This window comes from Phytophthora cinnamomi, assembly GCF_018691715.1.
Source record: "Phytophthora cinnamomi strain GKB4 chromosome Unknown Contig99, whole genome shotgun sequence".
Lineage (NCBI taxonomy): Eukaryota > Oomycota > Peronosporomycetes > Peronosporales > Peronosporaceae > Phytophthora > Phytophthora cinnamomi.
The window spans coordinates 16,785-38,512 of NW_027151032.1; the positions used below are offsets into that span (position 1 = coordinate 16,785).

At 57.6% G+C, this 21,728-nt stretch overlaps 11 protein-coding genes across 13 annotated transcripts; 6 read left to right on the plus strand and 5 right to left on the minus strand.

Moving 5' to 3' along the window:
* Positions 1-491: 491 nt before the first annotated feature.
* On the plus strand, positions 492-1,946 carry IUM83_08346 (MBO2, coiled coil flagellar protein; the record flags this gene model as incomplete). Its single annotated transcript, XM_067932712.1, has 1 exon — positions 492-1,946. The coding sequence occupies one exon, from the start codon at positions 492-494 to the stop codon at positions 1,944-1,946; it is 1,455 nt and encodes a 484-aa protein (XP_067783409.1).
* Positions 1,947-2,010: 64 nt separating this feature from the next.
* Positions 2,011-3,528, minus strand: IUM83_08347 (D-2-hydroxyglutarate dehydrogenase, mitochondrial precursor; the record flags this gene model as incomplete). Its single annotated transcript, XM_067932713.1, has 1 exon — positions 2,011-3,528. The coding sequence occupies one exon, from the start codon at positions 3,526-3,528 to the stop codon at positions 2,011-2,013; it is 1,518 nt and encodes a 505-aa protein (XP_067783408.1).
* A 331-nt stretch (positions 3,529-3,859) lies between these two features.
* Positions 3,860-5,377, minus strand: IUM83_08348 (D-2-hydroxyglutarate dehydrogenase, mitochondrial precursor; the record flags this gene model as incomplete). The annotated part of the gene is made up of 1 exon (XM_067932714.1): positions 3,860-5,377. One exon carries the CDS (start codon positions 5,375-5,377, stop codon positions 3,860-3,862), a length of 1,518 nt encoding a protein of 505 aa, XP_067783542.1.
* Positions 5,378-5,646: 269 nt separating this feature from the next.
* IUM83_08349 (cytoplasmic protein) lies at positions 5,647-6,960 on the plus strand (the record flags this gene model as incomplete). Its single annotated transcript, XM_067932715.1, has 1 exon — positions 5,647-6,960. The coding sequence occupies one exon, from the start codon at positions 5,647-5,649 to the stop codon at positions 6,958-6,960; it is 1,314 nt and encodes a 437-aa protein (XP_067783459.1).
* A 962-nt stretch (positions 6,961-7,922) lies between these two features.
* Positions 7,923-9,227, plus strand: IUM83_08350 (uncharacterized protein; the record flags this gene model as incomplete). Its single annotated transcript, XM_067932716.1, has 1 exon — positions 7,923-9,227. One exon carries the CDS (start codon positions 7,923-7,925, stop codon positions 9,225-9,227), a length of 1,305 nt encoding a protein of 434 aa, XP_067783532.1.
* A 1,169-nt stretch (positions 9,228-10,396) lies between these two features.
* IUM83_08351 (uncharacterized protein) lies at positions 10,397-10,600 on the minus strand (the record flags this gene model as incomplete). The annotated part of the gene is made up of 1 exon (XM_067932717.1): positions 10,397-10,600. The coding sequence occupies one exon, from the start codon at positions 10,598-10,600 to the stop codon at positions 10,397-10,399; it is 204 nt and encodes a 67-aa protein (XP_067783341.1).
* IUM83_08352 (uncharacterized protein) lies at positions 10,437-11,336 on the plus strand (the record flags this gene model as incomplete). The annotated part of the gene is made up of 1 exon (XM_067932718.1): positions 10,437-11,336. One exon carries the CDS (start codon positions 10,437-10,439, stop codon positions 11,334-11,336), a length of 900 nt encoding a protein of 299 aa, XP_067783530.1.
* Positions 11,337-11,568: 232 nt separating this feature from the next.
* IUM83_08353 (Ribosomal biogenesis protein LAS1L) lies at positions 11,569-12,194 on the plus strand (the record flags this gene model as incomplete). The annotated part of the gene is made up of 2 exons (XM_067932719.1): positions 11,569-12,075; positions 12,186-12,194. The coding sequence occupies 2 exons, from the start codon at positions 11,569-11,571 to the stop codon at positions 12,192-12,194; spliced, it is 516 nt and encodes a 171-aa protein (XP_067783531.1).
* A 1,126-nt stretch (positions 12,195-13,320) lies between these two features.
* Positions 13,321-14,871, minus strand: IUM83_08354 (ATP-dependent protease HslVU, ATPase subunit; the record flags this gene model as incomplete). 2 transcript variants are annotated; one of them, XM_067932721.1, is made up of 1 exon in its annotated part: positions 13,321-14,871. In XM_067932721.1, one exon carries the CDS (start codon positions 14,869-14,871, stop codon positions 13,321-13,323), a length of 1,551 nt encoding a protein of 516 aa, XP_067783319.1. The 2 variants fall into 2 exon arrangements, with proteins under 2 accessions (XP_067783319.1, XP_067783320.1); XM_067932720.1 differs by having other exon boundaries at positions 13,321-14,466.
* Positions 14,872-15,182: 311 nt separating this feature from the next.
* IUM83_08355 (E3 ubiquitin-protein ligase listerin) lies at positions 15,183-20,774 on the plus strand (the record flags this gene model as incomplete). 2 transcript variants are annotated; one of them, XM_067932722.1, is made up of 2 exons in its annotated part: positions 15,183-16,353; positions 16,464-16,480. In XM_067932722.1, 2 exons carry the CDS (start codon positions 15,183-15,185, stop codon positions 16,478-16,480), a joined length of 1,188 nt encoding a protein of 395 aa, XP_067783321.1. The 2 variants fall into 2 exon arrangements, with proteins under 2 accessions (XP_067783321.1, XP_067783322.1); XM_067932723.1 differs by having other exon boundaries at positions 15,183-20,774.
* Positions 20,775-20,949: 175 nt separating this feature from the next.
* On the minus strand, positions 20,950-21,493 carry IUM83_08356 (uncharacterized protein; the record flags this gene model as incomplete). Its single annotated transcript, XM_067932724.1, has 3 exons — positions 20,950-21,017; positions 21,100-21,261; positions 21,346-21,493. 3 exons carry the CDS (start codon positions 21,491-21,493, stop codon positions 20,950-20,952), a joined length of 378 nt encoding a protein of 125 aa, XP_067783342.1.
* Between the last annotated feature and the right edge of the window lie 235 nt (positions 21,494-21,728).

The following is a 21,728-nucleotide window of genomic DNA, read 5'->3' on the forward strand; positions in this document are numbered from 1 at the left end:
GATGTTGATCACGTGACACTGCATCTTCGTGAGGAGCAGAATGTCAATATGATGCGGCTCGGTGAGAAGGCACGACTCGATATGCGCGCAAAGGCTCTAGATCTAGCAGCTCGACGCGAAAACGAGCGGTGTGGGAAGGCGCAAAAAGACTACGACCGTCTGAAGCGCGAACTTAAAAAGCAGATTCTCATGCTGGACAGTAACAAGGCTTTGCTGCCTAATCTCCGAGCTCAAGTAGTTGACGTGCAGCATCAAGTGTCGGCCTTACGTTCTGAAAACAAAGATCAAGCCCAGCGACAACTGGATGTGAAGCAGCAGGTCGATCTGCTAATCGCCCGCTTTTGAAACAAGAGGATGGAGAGAAAGCACAAAGTGCGGAGCTCGAATCCTTATCGACACAGGTTACAGAGCTCGAGGCAGAGGTCGGTCAATGGTTAGTGGAGGAAAGCAAGCAGAAAAAGTTGGTCACGATGCTCACTGCCCAACGCGAGATGAAAGCTCGCGAAGCCACGTCAGCGCTAAATGCCGAGCGTCAAACTCAACAGGAGCTCAAGACGAAAGAGCTTGTGATTTTCGACTTGGCAAAGAAATGGAACGAGACAACAAACCACCTGCGCGAGTTTTCCGCCCTTTACGACGTTGTCAAAAATGAACGCAACAAGTACGTCAACCTTATCCAGGCATCTACCCAAGCTTTAGCAGAAATGAAAGAGAAGATCAAGATACTTCACAACGAAGTAGAGGTGCTTCGGAACGAGTCGCTCGCCAAGGATAAGGCACTCGTAAAAGAGAAGTTAGCACATGCAACAGCACAGTGCTCGCGCGATTCGTTACGCCTCGACACCAACAAATCGCACGACGCGTATCGGGCAAAGCAAGAGCAGGTTGAGCAGCAAATTGTCGAGATCGACAAACTCAATGGCATCATTACACACACGGAAAAAGAGCTGCTTCGATTAAAGAAGAAGTACGAGTTGGCGGTGGATGCCCGAAATGCTACCGGTGTGCAGCTCATTGATCGTAACGACGAGCTGTGCATCCTTTACGAAAAGTCTAACCTACAGGAGCAGGCCCTTAGTGCTGGTGAAACTGGATTAACCCGCAAAGACCAGGAGATCCGAGTACTCAAAATCCAGTTGGCAGACCTACAGCGCCAGCTTGAGAATGCGCGAAGACAACTGCCTCACCTACCTGAGCTGGCCCAACGTATTATGTCCTTGCAGGAAGATCTGAAGCAGGAGAAAGATGTCACGGAGTTGCTTTGTCGTGACCTGGAAACTCCTAAAAACAACGACCGATGGCGTGCCCTGGGTGGTGAAGATCCCGATGAAGAGCAGCTCTCGGCTAAACTTTCGTATCTGGAAGAACGATACCACCACAAAAAAGAACAGCTTCTTGAAAAGGAACTTGTGCTGGAAGAAGTGACAGGGCTATCCAACAAGCTTCGAACGCAGGCATCCGCCCGCCGAGGGGAAACTTTAGAGCTCGCGAAGCGGGTTAACGATTTCCAAGGTCGTATCAAAGAGACTACGCGTCGCATGATGGCTGTAGTTTCGGAGCTGTCAATGTACCAAGCTACAGCAATGAAGCTCCAGCAAGAAAAACATGATGCTTCCGTCGACGTTGAGGAGTGCCAGAAGCGTGCTCTCGCAGGATATGCGCCGAACGCCTACTGCGAGCAACAGCTTGTGCGATTGCAAACGCAAAAATTACACAACAACGAACTTCGGGCTGCAAAAGAACAGGCGAAAGCTGCAGCTGCACATGCCGCCAACTTTCCATCGCAGCTCACGTACACCACAGCAGAGGCACGGCCAAACGCGTATATTCCGGAGGACTTGGGCATCCCCAAGCCGTACGGACAGCAAGCTCCGTTCAAACCTTCTCAACAGGGAACTACTATGCGTCACATTCGCGTGCCGCAAAAGAGGGATATCGAGATTTAACAGAGAGGGAGGTTCAATCACAATATATCGTTCTTCCATTCCGATGCGTGCTTCGTTGGCTTGATCATTTCGCCTCGGGAAGAACCTTGTACGGGTTCAGGATTCCCTTCGGGTCCATCATCTTCTTCATCCGCTGCATGAGCTTGATGGCGCTGTCAGACTTCGACAAATGGAGATACTCAGGCTTGTGGGTTCCGATTCCGTGCTCAGCACTGATGCTTCCGCGATGCTTGGAAGTCCACTCGAACACAAACGGCTCCAAAGTTTTAAACACCTTGTCGTCGTATTCCAGAGTAGAGATGTTCAGATGAACATTGCAGTCACCGATGTGGCCGTAGCATACGACCTTCGCATCCGTCGGAGCAAGCCTCTCTCTGGTTTCCTCCGCAATTTTGTAGTATTGCTCAATCGGCAACGACACATCGTATTTGTACACGTACCCACGCGCAGCAAGTGCGACGGTAATGTCCTCGCGGATCACGAAAAGCTTGCGGGCCTGTGCCTCATCTTGGGCAACCGTCCCGTCGACAACGACTCCAGTCCCCATCACGTCCTCCAAATACTCGTTTAGTTTCTCCATATCGTGATCAGCGTTGCTGCCTGACGTCTCAATCAGTACGTAGTACGGACTCGGCGTCTCGAGCGGATCTTTCGTCCAGTCCTGCTGGGACAGCACCATATCCAACGACTGACGGTCCATGAACTCCACCGCCGATAGTACCTCACCTAAATGCTTCTTTGCCTCAACAAATGCCTTTTGGACCGATGCGAAGTCTTCACAGGCAAGCAACGCTACATTTTTCGACGAAGACCGAGGTGGTGTCAGAATCGACACCTTCGTGATGACTCCCAGTGTTCCTTCCGATCCGATGAACAATTGCTTCAAGTCGTAGCCCGTGTTGTCCTTCCGCATCGTGCTCAGACAGTCAATGATGGTGCCGTCCGCAAGCACCGCTTCAACACCCAGCACCGTACCGTGCAGCGAGCCATACCTCAACAAACGCAGACCACCGGCATTAGTAGCGACGTTGCCGCCGATCTGACACGTGCCCTTGGCGCCGAGGTCCAGCGGCATCATGTAGCCGTGCTTGGCCACGTAGTTGTCGAGGTTCTCGAGGATGCAGCCGGCCTCGCACACCAAGATGCCCGACACCTCGTCGAACGAGACGACGTTGCTCATGGAGCCCGTGGACAGCACGATCTCGTCGTACACGGGCACGCTGCCGCCCACGAGGCCCGTGTTGCCTCCCTGCGGCACCACCGGCAGGTTGCGCTCGTTGCAGTACTTGAGGATGGCGGAGACCTGCTCGGTGGTCTTGGGCTTGAGCACCATCTGGTGGCTGCTCTGCGCCTTGTACTTCTTGAGCCAGTCCATGGTGTACGCCTCGGTGTCGTCGGCGTCGGTGAGCACGCTCTCGGGCTTGAGCAGCTGCTGGAAGTAGGCCTTGTCGTCGTCCGTCCAGGAGGCGTGCGCCGGGTTGCGTGCGGGCGTGGAGAAGGCGCGTAGCGCGAAGCTCTGTGCGGCAGCGGCACCGACGCCGGCCTGGCGCCGAGCCGTCCGCAGCAGCGAGGGGAGGATCATCGTGGGGTGGAGGGAGTGCCGGGCACGGAGGGGAATCGCGACTGACGTACTCGGTGCGATTTTGATTGGCAAAACACGTGCATAAAACGTTATCCAAATTGAAGTTGGGGCATGTGCTTCAGGCGACCAACTCGACGCACCAATAAGCAGACAATATCCGATAGTTTGGTGACTCAGCAACGACATTTATCGCCTTAGAAGACGGCTACGATTCTGGCTTTGCTGATGATACTGCTGAATCGGTTCACGTAGGTTGTGTCCAAATGCAGTTTGCACTCCTTCGGCTGCAGTCGCATGCAATGGTTACGAAAGCGGCGCCTTCGAAGTTGTCTTACTCGCTGGAAGGCAACACCTTGTACGGGTTCAGGATCCCCTTCGGGTCCATCATCTGCTTCATTTGCCTCATGAGCTCGATCGAGTTGTCCGACTTGGACAGGTGCAAGTACGACGGCTTGTGCGTGCCGATGCCGTGCTCGGAGCTGATGCTTCCGCGGTACTTGGAAGTCCACTCGAAGACGAACGGCTCCAGAGCGTTGAACACCTTCTCGTCATACTCCAGCGTGGAAATGTTCAGGTGCAGGTTGCAGTCGCCCATGTGGCCAAAGCCGACGACCTCGGCACCAAGAGGTGCCATCTTCTCGCGGACCTCTTCCACGGCCTTGTAGTACTGTTCCATGGGAAGCGAAATGTCGTACTTGTACACGTATCCGCGAGAGCTCAGTGACATGGAGATGTCCTCACGCAACATGAACAGCTTCTGCGCCTGGGCCTCGTCCTGAGCAACTGTGCCATCCACCACGATACCAGACCCCATCACATCCTCCAGGTACGCCTCCAGCTTCTCCATGTCGTGGTCGGTGTTGCTACCCGACGTCTCGATGAGCACGTAGAATGGGCTTGGCGTCTCTAGCGGGTCCTTCGTCCAGTCCTGCTGTGACAACACCATGTCAAGCGATTGGCGGTCCATAAACTCCACCGCCGACAGTACCTCACCAAGGTTCTTCTTGGCTTCCACGAACGCCTTCTGGCAAGCCTCGAAGTCCTCGCACGCAAGTAGAGCGACGTTCTTGGACGACGAACGCGGGGGCGTTAAAATCGACACCTTGGTCACCACACCAAGAGTACCCTCAGATCCGATGAACAACTGCTTCAGGTCGTAGCCCGTGTTGTCCTTCCGCATCGTGCTCAGACAGTCAATGATGGTGCCGTCCGCAAGCACCGCTTCAACACCCAGCACCGTACCGTGCAGCGAGCCATACCTCAACAAACGCAGACCACCGGCATTAGTAGCGACGTTGCCACCGATCTGACACGTGCCCTTGGCGCCGAGGTCCAGCGGCATCATGTAGCCGTGCTTGGCCACGTAGTTGTCGAGGTTCTCGAGGATGCAGCCAGCCTCGCACACCAAGATGCCCGACACCTCGTCGAACGAGATGACGTTGCTCATGGAGCTCGTGGACAGCACGATCTCGTCGTACACGGGCACGCTGCCGCCCACGAGGCCCGTGTTGCCTCCCTGCGGCACCACCGGCAGGTTGCGCTCGTTGCAGTACTTGAGGATGGCGGAGACCTGCTCGGTGGTCTTGGGCTTGAGCACCATCTGGTGGCTGCTCTGCGCCTTGTACTTCTTGAGCCAATCCACGGTGTACGCCTCGGTGTCGTCGGCATCGGTGAGCACGCTCTCGGGCTTGAGCAGCTGCTGGAAGTAGGCCTTGTCGTCGTCCGTCCAGGAGGCGTGCGCCGGGTTGCGTTCCAGTGTGGAGAAGGCACGCAGCGCAAAGCTCTGTGCGGCAGCGGCACGGACGCCGGCCTGGCGCCGAGCCGTCCGCAGCAGAAAGCTAGGAAGCATCGTGGTTAATCTGCGCTGAGCTCTTGAACGTGTGCGGTGCTGGAGGCTCGGAAGAGGAATGGCGTGTTGATACCTGAGCCAAAGAAATGTGTCGCGTCGCGCAAACGGATACTTTGTGTGTGGATGGTGTGGCAGACGACTAGTTAGGGACATGCTATTCGGGACACGAGTGGCGGCCAACCGATTGGTTATCATCTCCACTCTGATTCCCAAGAGGCAATAGCAGGCAATAGCTAGCACAGTACTAGCCCACCTCGATCGCTGCAGCCATGTTGACGTGCACGGCGTGCCGCCTGGAGTTCGCCTCGCCGGCGGAGCAGAAGGACCACTTCCGCAAGGACTGGCACCGCTACAACCTCAAGCGCAAGGTGGTGGAGCTGCCGCCCGTGTCCGAGGAGCAGTTCGAGTTCCGCATGCGCAAGGTGCGCGAGGAGAAGGAGGCGCAGGCCGCCAGCGACCCCAAGCAGAAGCAGCGCGCCAAGCAGGAGCAGATCAAGAAGTCCGGCGTCAAGACGGTGCTCAAGTGCGTGGCCTGCAACAAGACGTTCACGAGCGCCAACGCGCACGAGAACCACTTGGCGTCCAAGAAGCACCTGGCCAACGCCAAGAAGAACCCGGAGGTCGCCTCGGCCGTGGAGACCGTGGAGAAGCAGATGGAGGTCGTGTCGCTGGACGACGGCGGTGAGGGCAAGCAGGAGAGCCAGCCCAAGGAGCTCACGGAGGAGGAGCTGGCCAAGGAGATCGAGGAGTACAAGAAGCAGGTGCCGCTCGAGAAGGAGGACTGCATCTTCTGCGCACACCACGCCGCCGACTTTGACGCGTGCTTGACGCACATGCTCAAGGAGCACGGCTTCTTCATCCCGGACGTGGAGTTCCTCGTGGACGCCGAGGGCTTGGTCGCCTATCTGGCTGAGAAGGTCAAGGTCGGCTTCTACTGCTTGTACTGCAACGGCAAGGGCAAGGCCTTCCGCACGCACCAGGACGTGCAGAAGCACATGATCTCGCTCTCGCACTGCAAACTGCGTTACGAGGACGAGGATCTGGAGGAGCTGCTGGAATTCTACGACTTTGAAGCGCAGTACGCGTCGTCGAGAAAGAAGAAGGCTACTGCTGAGGAGGAGGTCGAGTGGGAGACTGACAGCGAGGCCAGCATCGACAGTGACGAGGAGGTCGTGGAGGAGGAAGAAGATGACGAAGATGACGACGACAACACCATGGAGGTGTCCGAGACGGGCGAGCTGGTGCTCTCCAACGGCCGCCGCCTCGGCCGCCGCGAGTTCCGGCGCTACTACAAGCAGCACTTCCGGCCGGACGAGACGCGCGCGTCGGTGCTTGCTGCCACCAAGGAGAACCTGCTGCTGGCGTACCAGACGGCGGGCGTGGACCCTCGCGGCGGCAGCACGGCGCTGTCGACGGCGTTCGTGGCCAACTTCCTCAAGAAGCGCAACAACATCGCCGGCGGCATGTCCATCGCCGAGGCCAAGCGCAAGAACTTCTGGCACGAGAAGAACCGCTCGCGCCTGGACAACCGCAGCCACAAGCTCCAGAAGAACCCGAACCGTCGAGCGATGGTGACGGTCTAGAGCCAAGTAGAAATGCATGCCACCAATACAACCAGTCCATTCACAGCCAAACTTTTCGCTTACGCTACATGCGATGCACATACAGGATAGGCTACCCGAGGTAGCGAGCGATTCTCAAACTCAGGTCCAGCCGCGCACGTCCAGCCATTTCGTCGGGCCCGTCTTCCTCAGACGTGCCAGCGGTATAATACACGTACAATAGTCGATCGAATGAGCCTGGGCCTGCAAGAATCTTAAACCGCTGGCCCCCGCCGGGAGCTGCTCGACAGGCCGAATCACGCCACGCACGGCCAGCCTGTCGTCGCGGGACCAGCGACGATAGCGATGATTCTCGACAGCAGCTACCGCGCTTTCGCCATCGCGCTCAGCATCCCGCGCTACGGCCCACAGGCTCGCAAAATCATACCGTACTGACGCGCGCGCTGCAAACCATCGAGCCTCCTTCTGACTCAGAAAAGGCAGGAGAAATTCTGCGATATTACCTCTCCCTCCACGCCCTCTCCTCGGCCTGTCGTGCCCAGCACAGCAACGGATACACGGCTCCGCGGTCTACCATCGTGGCACCTCGGCTCTCAGCTCAGCGCAGTAAATTAAGGACGGCTCCGCGCGAGCCGAGTGCAGGCCCGAGTTGAAGTGAGCCTCTGCCCATGATGTCATAGACTCTGAGGCTGAACCCTTATCGCAGACATACGTACCAAGCTTCTCGTGCATAAACGGGTCGGCGGCCGTTTCTCGGCATAGTGAAAGCAAGTGACGGAGCAGAGCCGCGGCGGCGTCGTCGATCGTGGTATGTCGCTTGCGAGTCCGGGTTGCACCAGGATCGAGGCGCCGGTGGTGGTGAGCCATTTTCGCCTTCCTCTCCTCGTCGGCAGCGAGCGGACTCACTCACTCGCGCTGCGCTCTGTACCGCGCGCGGAGGAGCTGGCAGGCAGGAGCAGAACCCCATCGCGGCTCAGAGCACAATGGACCGCGTGAACACCTTCTTCTGGTCGCGGCTGAACCCCACGGGCGAGCTCGTGCGCTCTGTGGACGTGCTGCTGCGCGAGCTGGTGCCCGACGACAAGCTGGACGCGGCGTTCGAGAGCCTCAGCATCGCGGCGAGCTCCGGCGCAGCGGCGCTGGCCGAACGCAAGCCCGAGCAGGAGGACGCCGAGGTCGTCGCCGCCGCTAACGGAGACGCGGACGCTGCGTGCGAGCCCGACTTCGAAGGCGAGGAGGAGTCGAGCGACGAGGAGTCGGCCACGGAGAAGACGGTGCCCGGCGAGCTCGAGCGCAAGTGGGCCAAGATCCGCGCCGTGTTCCACGACTGGGACGAGGAGCAGGGCGACCGCGAGAAGAAGATGGACGACATGGCCGAGCTGCTGCTGCGCTACCGCGTGCTGGAGAAGGTGCTGATGCCCAAGGTGCTGGGCCAGCTCACCTTCGAGACGCGCAAGTACGTGGGCAACGTGTTCCGCGCCATGACGGTGCACAACCTGCGCGGCTTCATCGAGCTCGTCGGCGAGCGGCCCGACATCATGCGCTGGCTTGTGGAGGGCTACCGGAACAACGACACGGCGCTCATCTGCGGCTCCATGCTGCGCGACTGCTTCGAGTACCAGACGCTCACCATGATCTTCCTCCAGGACCTCGAGCCCGAGTTCGAGTTCCTCTTCAAGGTCACCATGGAAAACAGCAACTTCGACATCTCGGCTGACGCGCTGATCAACATCTCGCGGTTGCTGACGGTGCACAAGAAGGCGACGGTGCAGATCCTGGACTCGTCCTTTGACCGCATATTCGGGCTGCTGAACGGCCTGCTGACGTCGGAGAACTACGCCACCCGGCGGCAGGCTCTGCAGTTGCTATCGGAGCTGCTGCTCGACCCCGTGAACTTTACTGTCATGCAGCGGTACGTTGCCTCGCGCAACAACCTCAAGCAGGTGATGCTGCTGCTGCGTGAGCCGAGCGATGCCCTACGGATGGACGCGTTCCACGTGTTCAAGATCTTCGTGGCGAACCCGAACAAGTCGCCCGAGGTGGAGCAGCTCCTGGTCCGCAACTGCGAAAAGTTACTGGCCTTCGTGAGCGACTTTGGCAAGGCCGAGGTCAGCCGCGACTTCCTTCAAGAGAGGTCGCTGCTGGTGTTCGCGCTGGAGCGCATGGCCGAGAAGGAGCGTGCGCAGGAGAAGACGCAGGAGCAGGCCACGCGACCCGCGTCGCTGTCGAACGCGGAGCGGATGCCGATCTCGGGCCCCGTGTCGGAAGTGTGTGCGAAGCAGAAGTAGGCGGCAGTACAAACTAGTATTTAAGACAATAGGGAGTGGCGCGACACCTAGATAAAAGGAATCAATAGCTCAACATGCTCTCATGTAGACGGCGGCGCTTTGAGTGATTTCGATGCTCCTCTTGGATCATGCTCGTAGAAGTCATTCTATGCTACATGTAGCGGGGAACCACTGCTAGCTTCGACCGTCACCAGAAGAATCGCAGAATCGGACGGACGTTTACACGACAATGCTCGCTCGAGTCTTCCCGACGTGCTTTCTGCTGCAAAATGCGCGCATCGAGTCTCTTGGTCTCTCCCGAATTCTCCTCGATCATTGCCGCTCAGTGCTCGCATATTGCAACTCGTATTGCAGCTTGATGCTCGATCACTGCTGCTAGCACCTGGTTTCTTGCCTGCATCTTCTTGACGACGCTTCTTCGAGCGACGCCAGTATTTGTCCTGGGCGCGGTTTCGAAACCTCAAACCTGCGCCAAGTTCACTTCGTCTGGGCAGGGTGACCACTACACGTTTGACCACCGCGGTTGGCGCTGCAGACGTAGACGAAGGAAGCGGGGGCACTCTGTGGACGAATCCACGGACTTCGCCATCGGTGTCGGGGACTTGTCTTCCAAACAGTCGTTCATGTGGCCTGCTGCTGCCTGGCGAGGAGGCATCACGATCGCGACACGACGATGTCCATGTGCGGCGCTGGATAGCGCCACCCAAGAAGATCACCGTTGCATGGCGTTGGGGCGCGGGCCTAGCATCGAAACGCTACGTCCAAAAAGTCGCTTCGACGAACCGTGAGGAGCGAGGAAACGTGGCGCACAACATTGCTGCAACATGGTGTCGCCTGCAGATCGGGAGCGGCCCGATGGCCCGCGCAGGCAATGAGGACAGGCCGCGTCGGCTGTCCATTCCTCCCCAACGCTGCTCGAGCTCTCGCGGATGGTGCTGGCCGGATGCGATGCTTGCTGCTTGTCACAGAGCGAGATGGCTACACCGTATGTGACACCTTCGCGCAACACGCAGCCCATCTCTGTAACTTTTGGAACAGTTTGTCGTCGTGCAGTCGAGAACAGAGGACGAACCAGGCGCCTTCGCTGGTCGATCGTCCTGGTGGCCCCGCGCAGCCTTCAGCTTCACTCTAGCCAGCCAGCAGCTCGCGCGGACGCAGCCACTGCACGTCTACTCCTCCTTCGCCTTGCAGGCCGTCGGCGTGCCAAGCATGATCGACGAGGACTCCATCTCCGTGGTCATCACGGCCTCGAAGGAGGTCGAAGGTGGCGAGACGCTGGACGCGGACGACGGCGGCGTCGTGACCCACGCCGGCAAGGGCCACAAGTACACCATGTACACGGTCTTCGTGCGCAACGTCACTACGGGCGGCAAGTGCGTGGTGCGGAGGCGATACTCGGACTTCTACAAGCTGCGCAAGGAGCTCATGGAGCTCGTGTCCTGGGGCCACTGCAGCTACTGCGAACAGTACCTGCAGCAGATCGCCGCGTACCCGTTCCCGCGCCGAAGGCTACTGCGCTCGAGCCGCGCGGCCGTCGTGAAGGAGCGCATGGACAGCCTGGGGCTGTTCCTGCGCCACATGCTGCTGTGCATCATGGCGCGCAGCTTCGAGGACTGCTCGCAGGCCTGCGAGAACATCGAGAACTGCATTTTGAAGTCGTTTCTGCAGATGGAGCAGACCGAGACGCTGTTCCCGACCATGGCGTCCAAGCAGCGCCCCATCGAGATTTTGCAGGCCATGGAGGAGAAGCGGCAGCAGCAGATCAAAGCCGCGGGGCTGCGCAGCAAGAGCTTGGCGTACACGACGCTGTCGGACGACGGCGCGCAGCCCAAGCAGCCGCGCAACCAGCGCCAGGTCGGCACGGACACGTGCCATCTCTGTCTGCAGAAGTGGACGCACTGCTACTGCAACAGCGACCAGGACAGCGTGTACCCGGTGCACGTTGCCGCATCAAACGACGACTTCGAGAGCCCTGCGAACGACCGACCCAGCGTCTCGATGGCCGACAGCGACGCCAGTCGTTGCAGCCGCTGCGAGAACGACTGGAACCATTGCTACTGCTGCCAGCAAGTGTCTCCCACGGCCTCGTCCGTATGTACAGACCGCTGAGCGACAGCTTCCAGTGGAAGCCTTCCACTCGCTCCCAGGACCATCGCAGCTGAGCACCAAGAACAGATCGCGATTCTTCGATGCCCAATTATTGCCAGGCGCATTCTAGTCGAGTCGAAAATATTGTTATTTTTCTGATTGGTCGAAACACATCCAATAATTGAATCGGCTAATTCAAATATGTCGGACAATCATTATATTGTGAATCACTGTGGTGTATCAACCAGGAGCCATGAGTGGGCGCCGGAACGCCGTGCCGTGGCTGGACTGGGCCGAGTGGCAGGACGTGCACGTGGGCCTCTTCAGCAGCGACCCGTACGCGCAACAGCGCGCGGTCTCACGCGTGGCGGCCTGGCGCAGCCGCGTGCAGCTGCCCGTGGCCATCAACGCCACTGCGCAGCTGGTGGAGCTGCACCTCCACGAGTCAATGGCGCAGCACCACCACCACGCCGTGGGCGTCAGCTCGCGCTCGCACATGGAGCTATCGTTGCAGTACGCCAGCACCGTCGTGCGCTGTGTGAACGGCCTGGTGGACGGCTCGCAGAAGGGCGTGTACGCCACGGCCGTCAGCACGCTGGCGCAGCGCATCGGCATCCCGCTCTGGGTCGTGGACCTGCGCCACGAGTCCACGCACAACCAGCTGCCGTCGCTGCCGGTGCTGCGCTTCGCTGCCCAGCATCTACTGGCGTGGCTGCGTGCCAACTACTGGAGGGCTCAGGAGGACTCCATTCGGGGACAAGTACATCACGTGGCGCACTGGTTATTCGAGCAACTGCCGCACTTGAACAAACAGCCAGAAGATGGAGAGTTGCAGTTGGGTGATTCGACGCAGAGTGATGCCGTGCAGAGGGTCCCTAAGCCCATTCTGGATGCGGACAATGTCCGCAATGTGGTGGTGCCGCTGCTGGCGGTCGGAGAGCAGTACCGGGAGCGTGTGGCACCCACTGGACTGCTGTTCCTCGAAGCGCCGTCGCTGCCGGAAAACCAAAATGCCAAGGACACCGCGGAGATTTTCCAAAAGGAGGCGTTCGTCACGCTACTCTTGCAGCTTCAACCGCTGTGGAGAGGCTTCAGTGCGTCGCTGCTGGCGAGATTGTGCCAAAAGGTGTTCGACGCTATCTGCCCACCGAAGGCTCGTCGAGAGAGCGTGGATGATGACGAGTTACCGGTTCTGGATGAGGCGGAGAAGGCATTCCAGCAGAGTGACGTGGAGCTGACTCTGCAGTGGATGAAGTTTATGGTGAGCAGTGAGTATCGTGAGAGGGTAAAACTGCAGATTGGCCCAATCGAAGATCTGTGCCAATGTGGTGCTGAGATGCTTGCTCTTGCTGAAAAAATCAAAGCTGACGATGCTGCAGAGCATCCTGAACTGCTCGACCGTCTGTTGGCAGTGTTGAAATCGAGCAAAGGTATCCGAAACCATCCAACGCTCGGCATTGAGACGGGGATTGCTGCCAGTTTATCTTCCGAGACAGCTTCAGGCTGGACGCAGCTCCCTGCGTGGGCGGAAAGCTCTCTTGGTCTTCGCCACTGCTATACAAGCTACCACAGCGCCAACCAGTCCCAGGTTTGCGAATATGCGCTTGACGACGACAGTCTCATGCCAGACAGCACGACGTTCGTAGCTCCAGACGACGACGAAGAAGAAAAGGGTAACAGCGCTAGTGCTGATGATGCAGAGAAGGCTATGGATGCCCTGATGGAGGACTTGGATGCAGCTTACGACACCGCACTCCAGCAAAACCTTGATTTGCAAGCCACCATTGCTCGAGACGGACTCCGGCAAGGAAGTAGTACGACTGTGCTACCCAAACAGGAACTTCAGCGTATTCAAGAAGAGATTGAGATCTGGTAGTCAGGTAAGCCACACAATAGACTTCATTGATGTACACAATTGCACCGCAGTTTTGGTTAGGACACACGTTTCTTCTTCCATTACTTTGGAGTATTTGGTCGGGCTGCAGCCTAAACGAGAGCGAGTGGTCTACAAAATAAACTTGGAGAGGTCAGTCTTCTTCATGAGCTTACCCACGCGCTCGAGCACGAACTCCTTCGAGATAGTAACCGTGGAACCCGGGGCCATCTCGGAACTGTCGAAGCTAATGTCCTCCACCACCTTCTCCACCACAGTGTGCAGTCGTCGGGCGCCAATGTTCTCCACGGTCTGATTAATTTCCGCGGCGACACGAGCGATCTCGCGGACGGCGTCGTCCGTGAAGTTCAAGGTGACGCCCTCCGTCTTGATAAGCTCAGTCTGCTGCTTAATCAGGTTCGTCACGGGCTCCGTCAGAATCCGATGCAGGTCTTCTTCAGTGAGGCCCTTCAGCTCGACACGGATAGGGAGCCGACCCTGGAGTTCAGCAAGCAGGTCCGACGGCTTCGACGAGTGGAACGCACCGGAACCCACGAACAGAATGTGGTCCGTGCTGACGTTGCCGTGCTTCGTGGAGATCACGCTGCCTTCAATAAGGGGCAGCAGGTCGCGCTGCACGCCCTCGCTGCTCGGGTCCGACGAGCGACGGAAGTCTCCGCTCGAGCAGATCTTGTCGATCTCATCGATGAACACGATGCCGTTCTCCTCCGTCTCCTGGATAGCCTCCCGCACGACGTCGGTCATGTCGATGGCGTTCTCCATCTCCATCTCCTCGAACACACTGCGGGACTCGGCGATCGTCATGCGCTTCTTCTCGGTCTTCTTCTCGCCGAAAGCGCGGCCGAACACCTCCATGGAGATGCCCTTCCCTTCGCCGCCGACGAACGAGATGGGCTGGCCAGCAGGGTTCTTGGGGGCAGGCACAACCACGTCAATGAGGCGGTCCTCCAGCTCACCGGCACGCAGCAGGCGCTCGAAGGTGGAGCGCGAGCGCTCCGTGACGTTGGCGCCCGTGAGCTCGTCCAGGATGCGGCTCTCCACGAGGTGCTGCACCTGCTTGCGCAGCCGCTCCTTGCGGTGCTTCTTGACCATGTTGATGGCGTTCTCCACCAGGTCGCGGATGATCTGGTCCACGTCGCGGCCGTGGAAGCCCACCTCGGTGAACTTGGTGGCCTCCACCTTGACGAACGGCGCCTCGGACAGCTTGGCCAGGCGGCGCGCAATCTCCGTCTTGCCGCAGCCCGTGGGGCCGATCATCAGGATGTTCTTGGGGCTCACCTCCTGGCGCAGCTCGTCCGAGATCTTCTGGCGGCGCCAGCGGTTGCGCAGCGCGATGGCCACGGCGCGCTTGGCGTCCGCCTGGCCAACGATGTACTTGTTCAGCTGCTCCACGACCTCTCGCGGCTTGAGCTTGCGGCCCATGTCGTCCTCGTCCTGTTCCTCCTCGGGCGCGGCCTCCTCCACGGCCGCCACGGGCACGGACGCGGCGTCCTCCTCGGACGCCTTGGGCGCCGCGGTGGAGAACGCACGCGGCGGCGTCTGCTGGAAGAGCGCACGCGACTGGATCTGCGACTGAAGAGCGGGGGAAGCGGAGGACCGAGAGGCCGCCTGCGTGCGGCGCGCCAGCGCCTTAAACGCCTGTGAGTGCACGGCGCGACGCATGCTCCTGCTGATGCTGCGTGTTCTGCTTGTTGGCGAATGCCGCCCCTCCTTCGCCGCACACGCAGTGTATCGTATCATACAAGCGCCTTCAGCCAATCAGCGCGTGTTAAAGACATTTTCCTCCAATCGCACCCATTACGGATGCATAATGTGTGCCACACTGGTTTCTAATGTGTGCCACATCGGTGTCTAATGTGTGCCACACCATGATCTACCATCACTCACGCCTGTCCAACCCACCGAGTGCGCACTCTCACAAGCGATTCCGCACGCAGAGACGTCACCTTCATCGCCTGCTGCCGCCGCCGCCGATGGCCCCCAAGAAGAACAAGCAGCGCGAGAAGCAGGAGCAGAGCCGTGCGTCCTCCAGTGCGCGTGCGCACCAGTCGCTGCTGGCCAGCGCCGGCTCGGGCGCGGCGTCGCCCGCCTTCATCGGCTTCGCGAGCTTCGCGCAGCCCGCGCCCAACGCCGTGCAGGCTTCGTCCAAGGCAGGCGCAGGCTACGCCAAGCCTGTGGTGCAGAGCATCTATGATGGATCGGACCACGAGATCGCGCTGGCGCTCAAGATGCTGGCCAAGAAGGGCGCCGTGACCAAGAGCAAGGCGCTGCAGACCTTCCTGCTGGACGTGCTGCCGCCACGCACGCCCGCCGAGCTGCGCCCCATGCTGGGCCACTTCACGCAGCTCTACACCTTCGAGATGCGCGACCAGAACGACCGCAAGGTGCGCCAGCTGCTCAACGAGGTGCTGGCCGCGCTGGCCGCCAAGATGCGCCCGCGCGCCTTCGTGCCGCACCTGCAGCGGCTGTTGCCGTACTGGCACTTGGCCATGCACGACGTCAACGCGGACGTGGCGGCGCTGGCCAAGAAGGCCTTCGTGACGCTGTTCCCGGAGCCGGAGATGCAGAAGACGGTGTTGGAGGAGCACGTGCCCGCCATGATGGAGGAGTTCCAGAGCTTCTTCGCGAAGACGCCCGACACATTCGAGGGCATCCCGCTGCAGCCAGACGAGAAGGAGGAGAGGTACGAGCGGTGCATCTCCGCTGCAGTGCTGAGTATCGATGCCGTGGTCAAGTTCTTCAAGGAGAATGAGCTGGCGGACAAGCTGAGGGACGAAGACGCCAGCATTTCTGTGGCTACTGTGGTCTCGTCGGACAAGTTCACGCGTCTGGCGACTGCGTCCTCGAAGCACCCGAACTTTACGCGCGACATTGTACGAAGAGCGGTGTACGTGGCGCTGGTGACGCTGTGCACGAATGCGAAGGAGATTGTCGCTGCGCGTGAAGAAGCCTTTGGCAAGGTGGTTCTTGGCATTCTTGGCGACAAAAGTCCCTCGAACCACGAGGCGATGTGGAACGCTTTGCTCACGTTCCTGCAAACGTTCCCCAACGTTTGGCACTCGAGTGCCAGCTTCCCCAAATTTGTTGTTAGTGCTGTCTACCCGCGTCTGTTTGCGCAGATCAGGCATGGATTCTATGGATCGGGTCGGTCGTCGTTTCCGACACTGCTACCGTTCTTGTCGATGGTGCCATTGGATGTGGCAGTTGACCCTGTCAAGGGCCAATCCCTGTTGTACACGGGGGTGTTGGAGCAGTGCTGGAAGTTTATTGAGTCGAAAGACGCACGTTTCTGCGAGCCACCGGCAATTACGGCGTTTTTCGAGTGTATTACGGGGTACTTCAGTATTTTCTTGAAGGAGGGTGCCAATGCGGCGTGGCTGAGTGAACAGGACGCCGAGCCATTCGAGGCCAACTACGTAAATCAGTTTGAGAAGGCGCTTTTGACCTCGCTCACAACGACACTCAGCTCGCCAGAGTTTCCAGAGGGAGAAGTTGCGTTGTTTGCGAGCAACATGCTGAACATGAGCAGTCGGTTGCGAAGCTTTTCGTCTGATTCAGCTGTGGTTAATATTCTGAAGAATGAATTCGCGGAGAAGCTTCATACTTGGACACGTGAAGCCATCAGTTCCATGATCACGAAAATGTCGTTCGTTCCTTCACGGATTATCACATTAATCGGGGCTGGTATTGCCGACGCTAAGGATAAAAATGAAGACCATGAGGCTGCGCAGTGGCTATCGACAGGCAAGGAATTGTACGGACAGTCACTGGAACAGATCGATGCCCTGGTGGTGGAGCCTACATTTTCTCCATCCAAAAACGCTTCACTTACCCAATTGCTGGAGAGTATCAATGGTGTTTGCAAAGTTGTTGAATTGGACCTGCTGCTTCTTAGTGGATCCAACATCCCAGTGGAGGTGCATTTCGACACTCACTACCGTCCCGTGTTACATGCACTCGCTGAGTGGAAGAGATCATCAAACAGTAAGGATGTGGCGAAAACGATGCGTGTCGCTTTGGAACTTACTCGGCCATTTTTCTTGGCTGCGCAGGAGAAGAAACAGTTCTTGCTGCAGCTTTTCCAGGATTGCAGTGTTCAATACGGCGACATGGCAGAGGCGAGCGACATCATCCAGTATGGACTGCAATTTCCTGTTACTGAGCTGGGTAAAAAGCGATGGCTGTCATGTGGCAGTTGGCAAACGCGCTATGAGAGCGGCGTGCCGGTTAGCGATCAATCTGAACCCGTGCTGGGAGCTCTACAAGCAATTTGGCAAGGCAAGTTGCTGGACGAGTTTTTGATGATAAGCTTAAAGGGTCGTCTGGATGATTTGGATGCAAGCGCCTTTGCCACTTTGCTCAAAGCGTGCCTTGGTGGGCTTTCGAACTCTCCCGTTGTTAGCTCTGATGCAGTAGTGATATTATGCCATTTTGTGATTCAAAATGGTGTCGACAGCAGCGACGGAGTAGTTGTCCAGATTTTGACACACCTGTGCGAATTGTTCTTCAAACTCAATGGGGACCTTCCAGCTGAACTTGAATCTGTTGAGGGTCAACTCTACAAGCAACTCTTCCATCTTTCAGCACGAGGAAGCTATAGGGCTGAAGCTAGTGCGCTGTGGGCACGGACTGTGCGCCATTCTCTGAAAAAGTGGACTGCTTCTCGTACGGAGGCGTTTGTGAATGAGCTGGCTGAACACGTCAACAATTTCCTCCTTGCCGATTTGCCAGCAGGCACTGTGGCATTCAATACCAAACAGTTCGCAGCGTATGTCAAGAGCTACGTGCAGCTAGGAGCTGATCAGACATTCTATTCTGTGCCGCAGTTGGTGGAGAAGTTGGATGCTATCAATTTGCGATGCCGCAGCGTCAATGACGATGACATGCAGAAGCGATTTTACGGTCGCGTGCTCTCGGGTTTGGGTGAAGTATGTGAAGACGAACAAGTCGTCGGTGTTCTTGAAGAATATTTTGTCTCTCTGGAGCCAAAAAACGATCAGAGGGCTGTGGATTTAGTAGCCCAGCTCGTTGACCTAGATGTCACGCATGCATTGACATGGGTAGTGTTCCACTCGGACGACCACATTCAGAGAGGTGTTGACCTGGTGGAGATCACGGAAAGCTATTTGACCCTGGAGCACCTCTATGAAGCACTAAAGCGTTCATCAGCAATTATTGACAAGGTCTTCGCAGATGCACTTGCTACATGCCAGGGTAAACAAAAGCGCGAAAACGCGGCATACCGCGATATGGTCTTTTTGAACAAAAACCAGGGTGCGACTACCAAGAACCAAGAACCGAGCGTACTTACGCAAACACAGCACGATAAACTGGATAACCTTGTTGCAGCAGTGCTTGCACATTTCAGCTCTGTTGCTGCGCGAACAGCCTTCGTGAAGGAGCTGGTGGGTCAGAAGGCTGACTGGAAGGCTGAAGCTGCCCAAACTGTTGCTGTCTCGTTGTTTAGTGCCACGTTCTCGGAGCTCGAAGCTAGTGACAGTGTGGTTTCTGTGCTCAAGGATTTCTTCGCTTTATGCGCTCGCGATGTCTTTGCTGAACCCATTGTTGGATTCTTCGCGTATCAGCAACTGGTGACGCGAGCTGCAAAGGAAGAAGATAAGCTATTAAGCGGTTCCGATGTCGTACCAGATGTCATCAGCCTCTCGACACAAGAATCAGTGATGTCTCGAATCCAGGAGGTGCTGACGCCTAGTTCTTCAACGGTTGTGGAAGTTGCTGAGTGGATTGCTGTGACGGAGTACGTCAGCGCTCTCTCGAGATATGTTCAAAATGCATCTTCGAGTTTCCGTGCTGCATGGGAGAATCTGTCACGTGTGGTTATTACACATGCGATAGCGGGCAAGTCCGAGACAGCCAAAATCGCGGCATTGAAGATCCACAAGCGCAACCCAGCACTCGGTGATCGGAGGATTATCAAGGGTGACGAGGAGCAAATTGTACTCAGTTACTCCAACGAGCTGGTGGCCGCACGACTGGCTTTGATGGATCTTGTGAGTGCGTTGTACGAGTCGAACCCTGATGCACTCCATGAACTTGCTGCACACTATCGAGAAGCTCTTCTGTCTACCGTGTTGTGTGCACTTTCAGAGAGTGCGGAACTGAAGGCAAGTATCGTAACCACGTATGTTGCATTAGTGTCTCCTTCGCAGTGCTTCCAGCTTGCTGAATTGTGGTTTAACGTCGAAAAGGTGCTCGCGAGTGCTCTCCCGGCATTGCGCTCAACCCTGACAAGTATTCACGATGTGGATCATGTCAATCGGCTTGTGTTGGAGTCTTTCGGTGGTATCGAGACTCTAGCGTCGCTTTTCAATGGGAAGCGCTACCCGTTGCAGCCGGTGCTGCGTGTATTGCTGTACATTCTGGCGTCCTACAGCGGTGCTCTTCGCTTGCGCAACTACGATGCCAGTGCGATTGACGTGAATGCTGAAGATGAGGCCGCGACCGAATCAGCACTAGCAAGAGTGCTTATTCCCAAGGCATTGCGCTCAGCGTTGCGTTCAGTGTTTGCTGACAAAAACGGCGAGAGTAGTGCAACAAATATCCGCATGCGTAGCCGAAAGCAAAAGTTGCAAGAGCGGGAAGACATCACGGGGAAATTGCTACTCTGGGATCTCTTCCTTCAGTTGTTCCCTACGAGCGGGAGTGGGGGCGAGAGCAGCAGTGAAAGTGAGGGCGCATCGTCCACTCTCATTGCGTCGTCGCTGAGCTCGTACGTCGCGCGCCATGGGATGCTAACGAATTTCCTGAACTTTAGTTCGGCGTTGTTGTCACAAGAACCGCAGTCTGCGTCGAAGGCTGCCGTCTTGGATTTGCAAGATACTGCGCTGTTTGATGTGGCAGACTTGGACAAGAAGGAGGAGGATGAGACGTGGAGCCTCCACAAGACACGCGTTTTCCAGCTTGGCACCCGTGTTTTCTTCCGCACGGTGGTGAGACTGCCAGCAATGGTGCGTTCCTGGTGGAATGACGACTGCTCACGCGCCACGCGTAGCTGGGCTGCCAAATACTTCGAGGACCACATTACCCCGTCGGTGCTAGCCGCTGAGCTGGAGCTTATTCAGAAGGCGAGCGAAGGCTCCTCGGCTGTCGGTGAATCCTGGGATGATGAAGAGATGACTGTGAAGGGCAGTCGGGTGTCCCGTGAGATCACGACCACGTACATGAAGGACGAGTGTGCATTGGAAATGGTGGTGCGCGTGCCGTCGTCCTATCCGCTGCGCTGTGTGGAGGTCGAGTGTACGAAGCGCATCGGCATTTCTGAGGATCGCTGGCGGCGCTGGGTGCTGCAGATTATCCGCGTGACGTCGTCTCGCGACGGCTCGCTGCTGGATGCCGTGCTGCTGTGGAAGCACAACGTGGACAAGGAGTTCGAGGGCGTGGAGCCGTGTCCGATCTGTTACTCTATCCTGAACCCGAAGAATATGGGCCTGCCCTCGCTGCCGTGCAAGACGTGCAGCAACAAGTACCACAACTCGTGTCTATACAAGTGGTTCAACCAGTCGGGCAAGAACAAGTGCCCGATCTGCCAGCAGCCCTTTTGCTGAGGAGCAGCGGCGACCAGCGATTCAATATCCAAAGGGTAGTAAGCTCGTGTTTTTCCAATAACTTAGTGCTAAACAGGAGTCAAGATATAGAGTGAGACCACCGCGCAGCATGTGTAAGTGAGAGAGAGCCCTGTGCGCGCGATTGCTCACGTGTGTACATCCAAGGTATCAGTTTCTAACAGATGACACAGCCGCAGCCCGCCGACTCCACCGTCTTGGCCGCAGCTTGGCCCCCTGCAGCTTCTACAGCAATAACAACAACAGCATCATCAACAACAACAACGGTCAGCTGCTGCCTCCCCATTGCACCACAGCGTCAACGTACCCCGCACCGCCGTCTGCGACTTGCGGTAGACCGAGACGTTCACGGGCGTCGGGTGCGTGTCGAAGGCCGGCACCGCCGACTCGAGCGTGTGCGAGTCCTGGAGGATGCCGCGCCCCATGCAGATCAGCCGCACGGCCTTGGCGTCGTCCGCAGGCGGCACGTCTGGCGCATTAGCGAGAGAGAGAGAGAGAGAGTGAAGCGTTAGGTGAGACTGGTGACGTTGAATCGGATCAACGTGAGACGCACTCTGCGGCCAGCTGCGCATGAGCTGCTCCTTGACCTGCGCCACGGTCACCTCCCGAGGGAAGCCCATCTCCACGCGCACGCCGTCCTGGTTGGCGAACAGGAACTTGAGCCGCAGCTCGGCCGCCGTGCTACCGGCCTTGCTGCCCATGGTCACGCGGAAGCGGAAATGATAATAACTTGTTGCGACGCTTCTTCACGTTCCAAAACCGGTGCCTCGCAGCGATTGGGCGAAAAGCGTCACGGCGACATGTGATGAGCTCCCTCGCTCGAGTGACTCAGTGTCGCAGGCCTGTGACAGCGAGGGCCCACCACTGGCAGCATGATAATACTCATGCATGCAAGTACATGCATGTACTGTGCTTCCCCCTCTTCTTCCTCCTCCT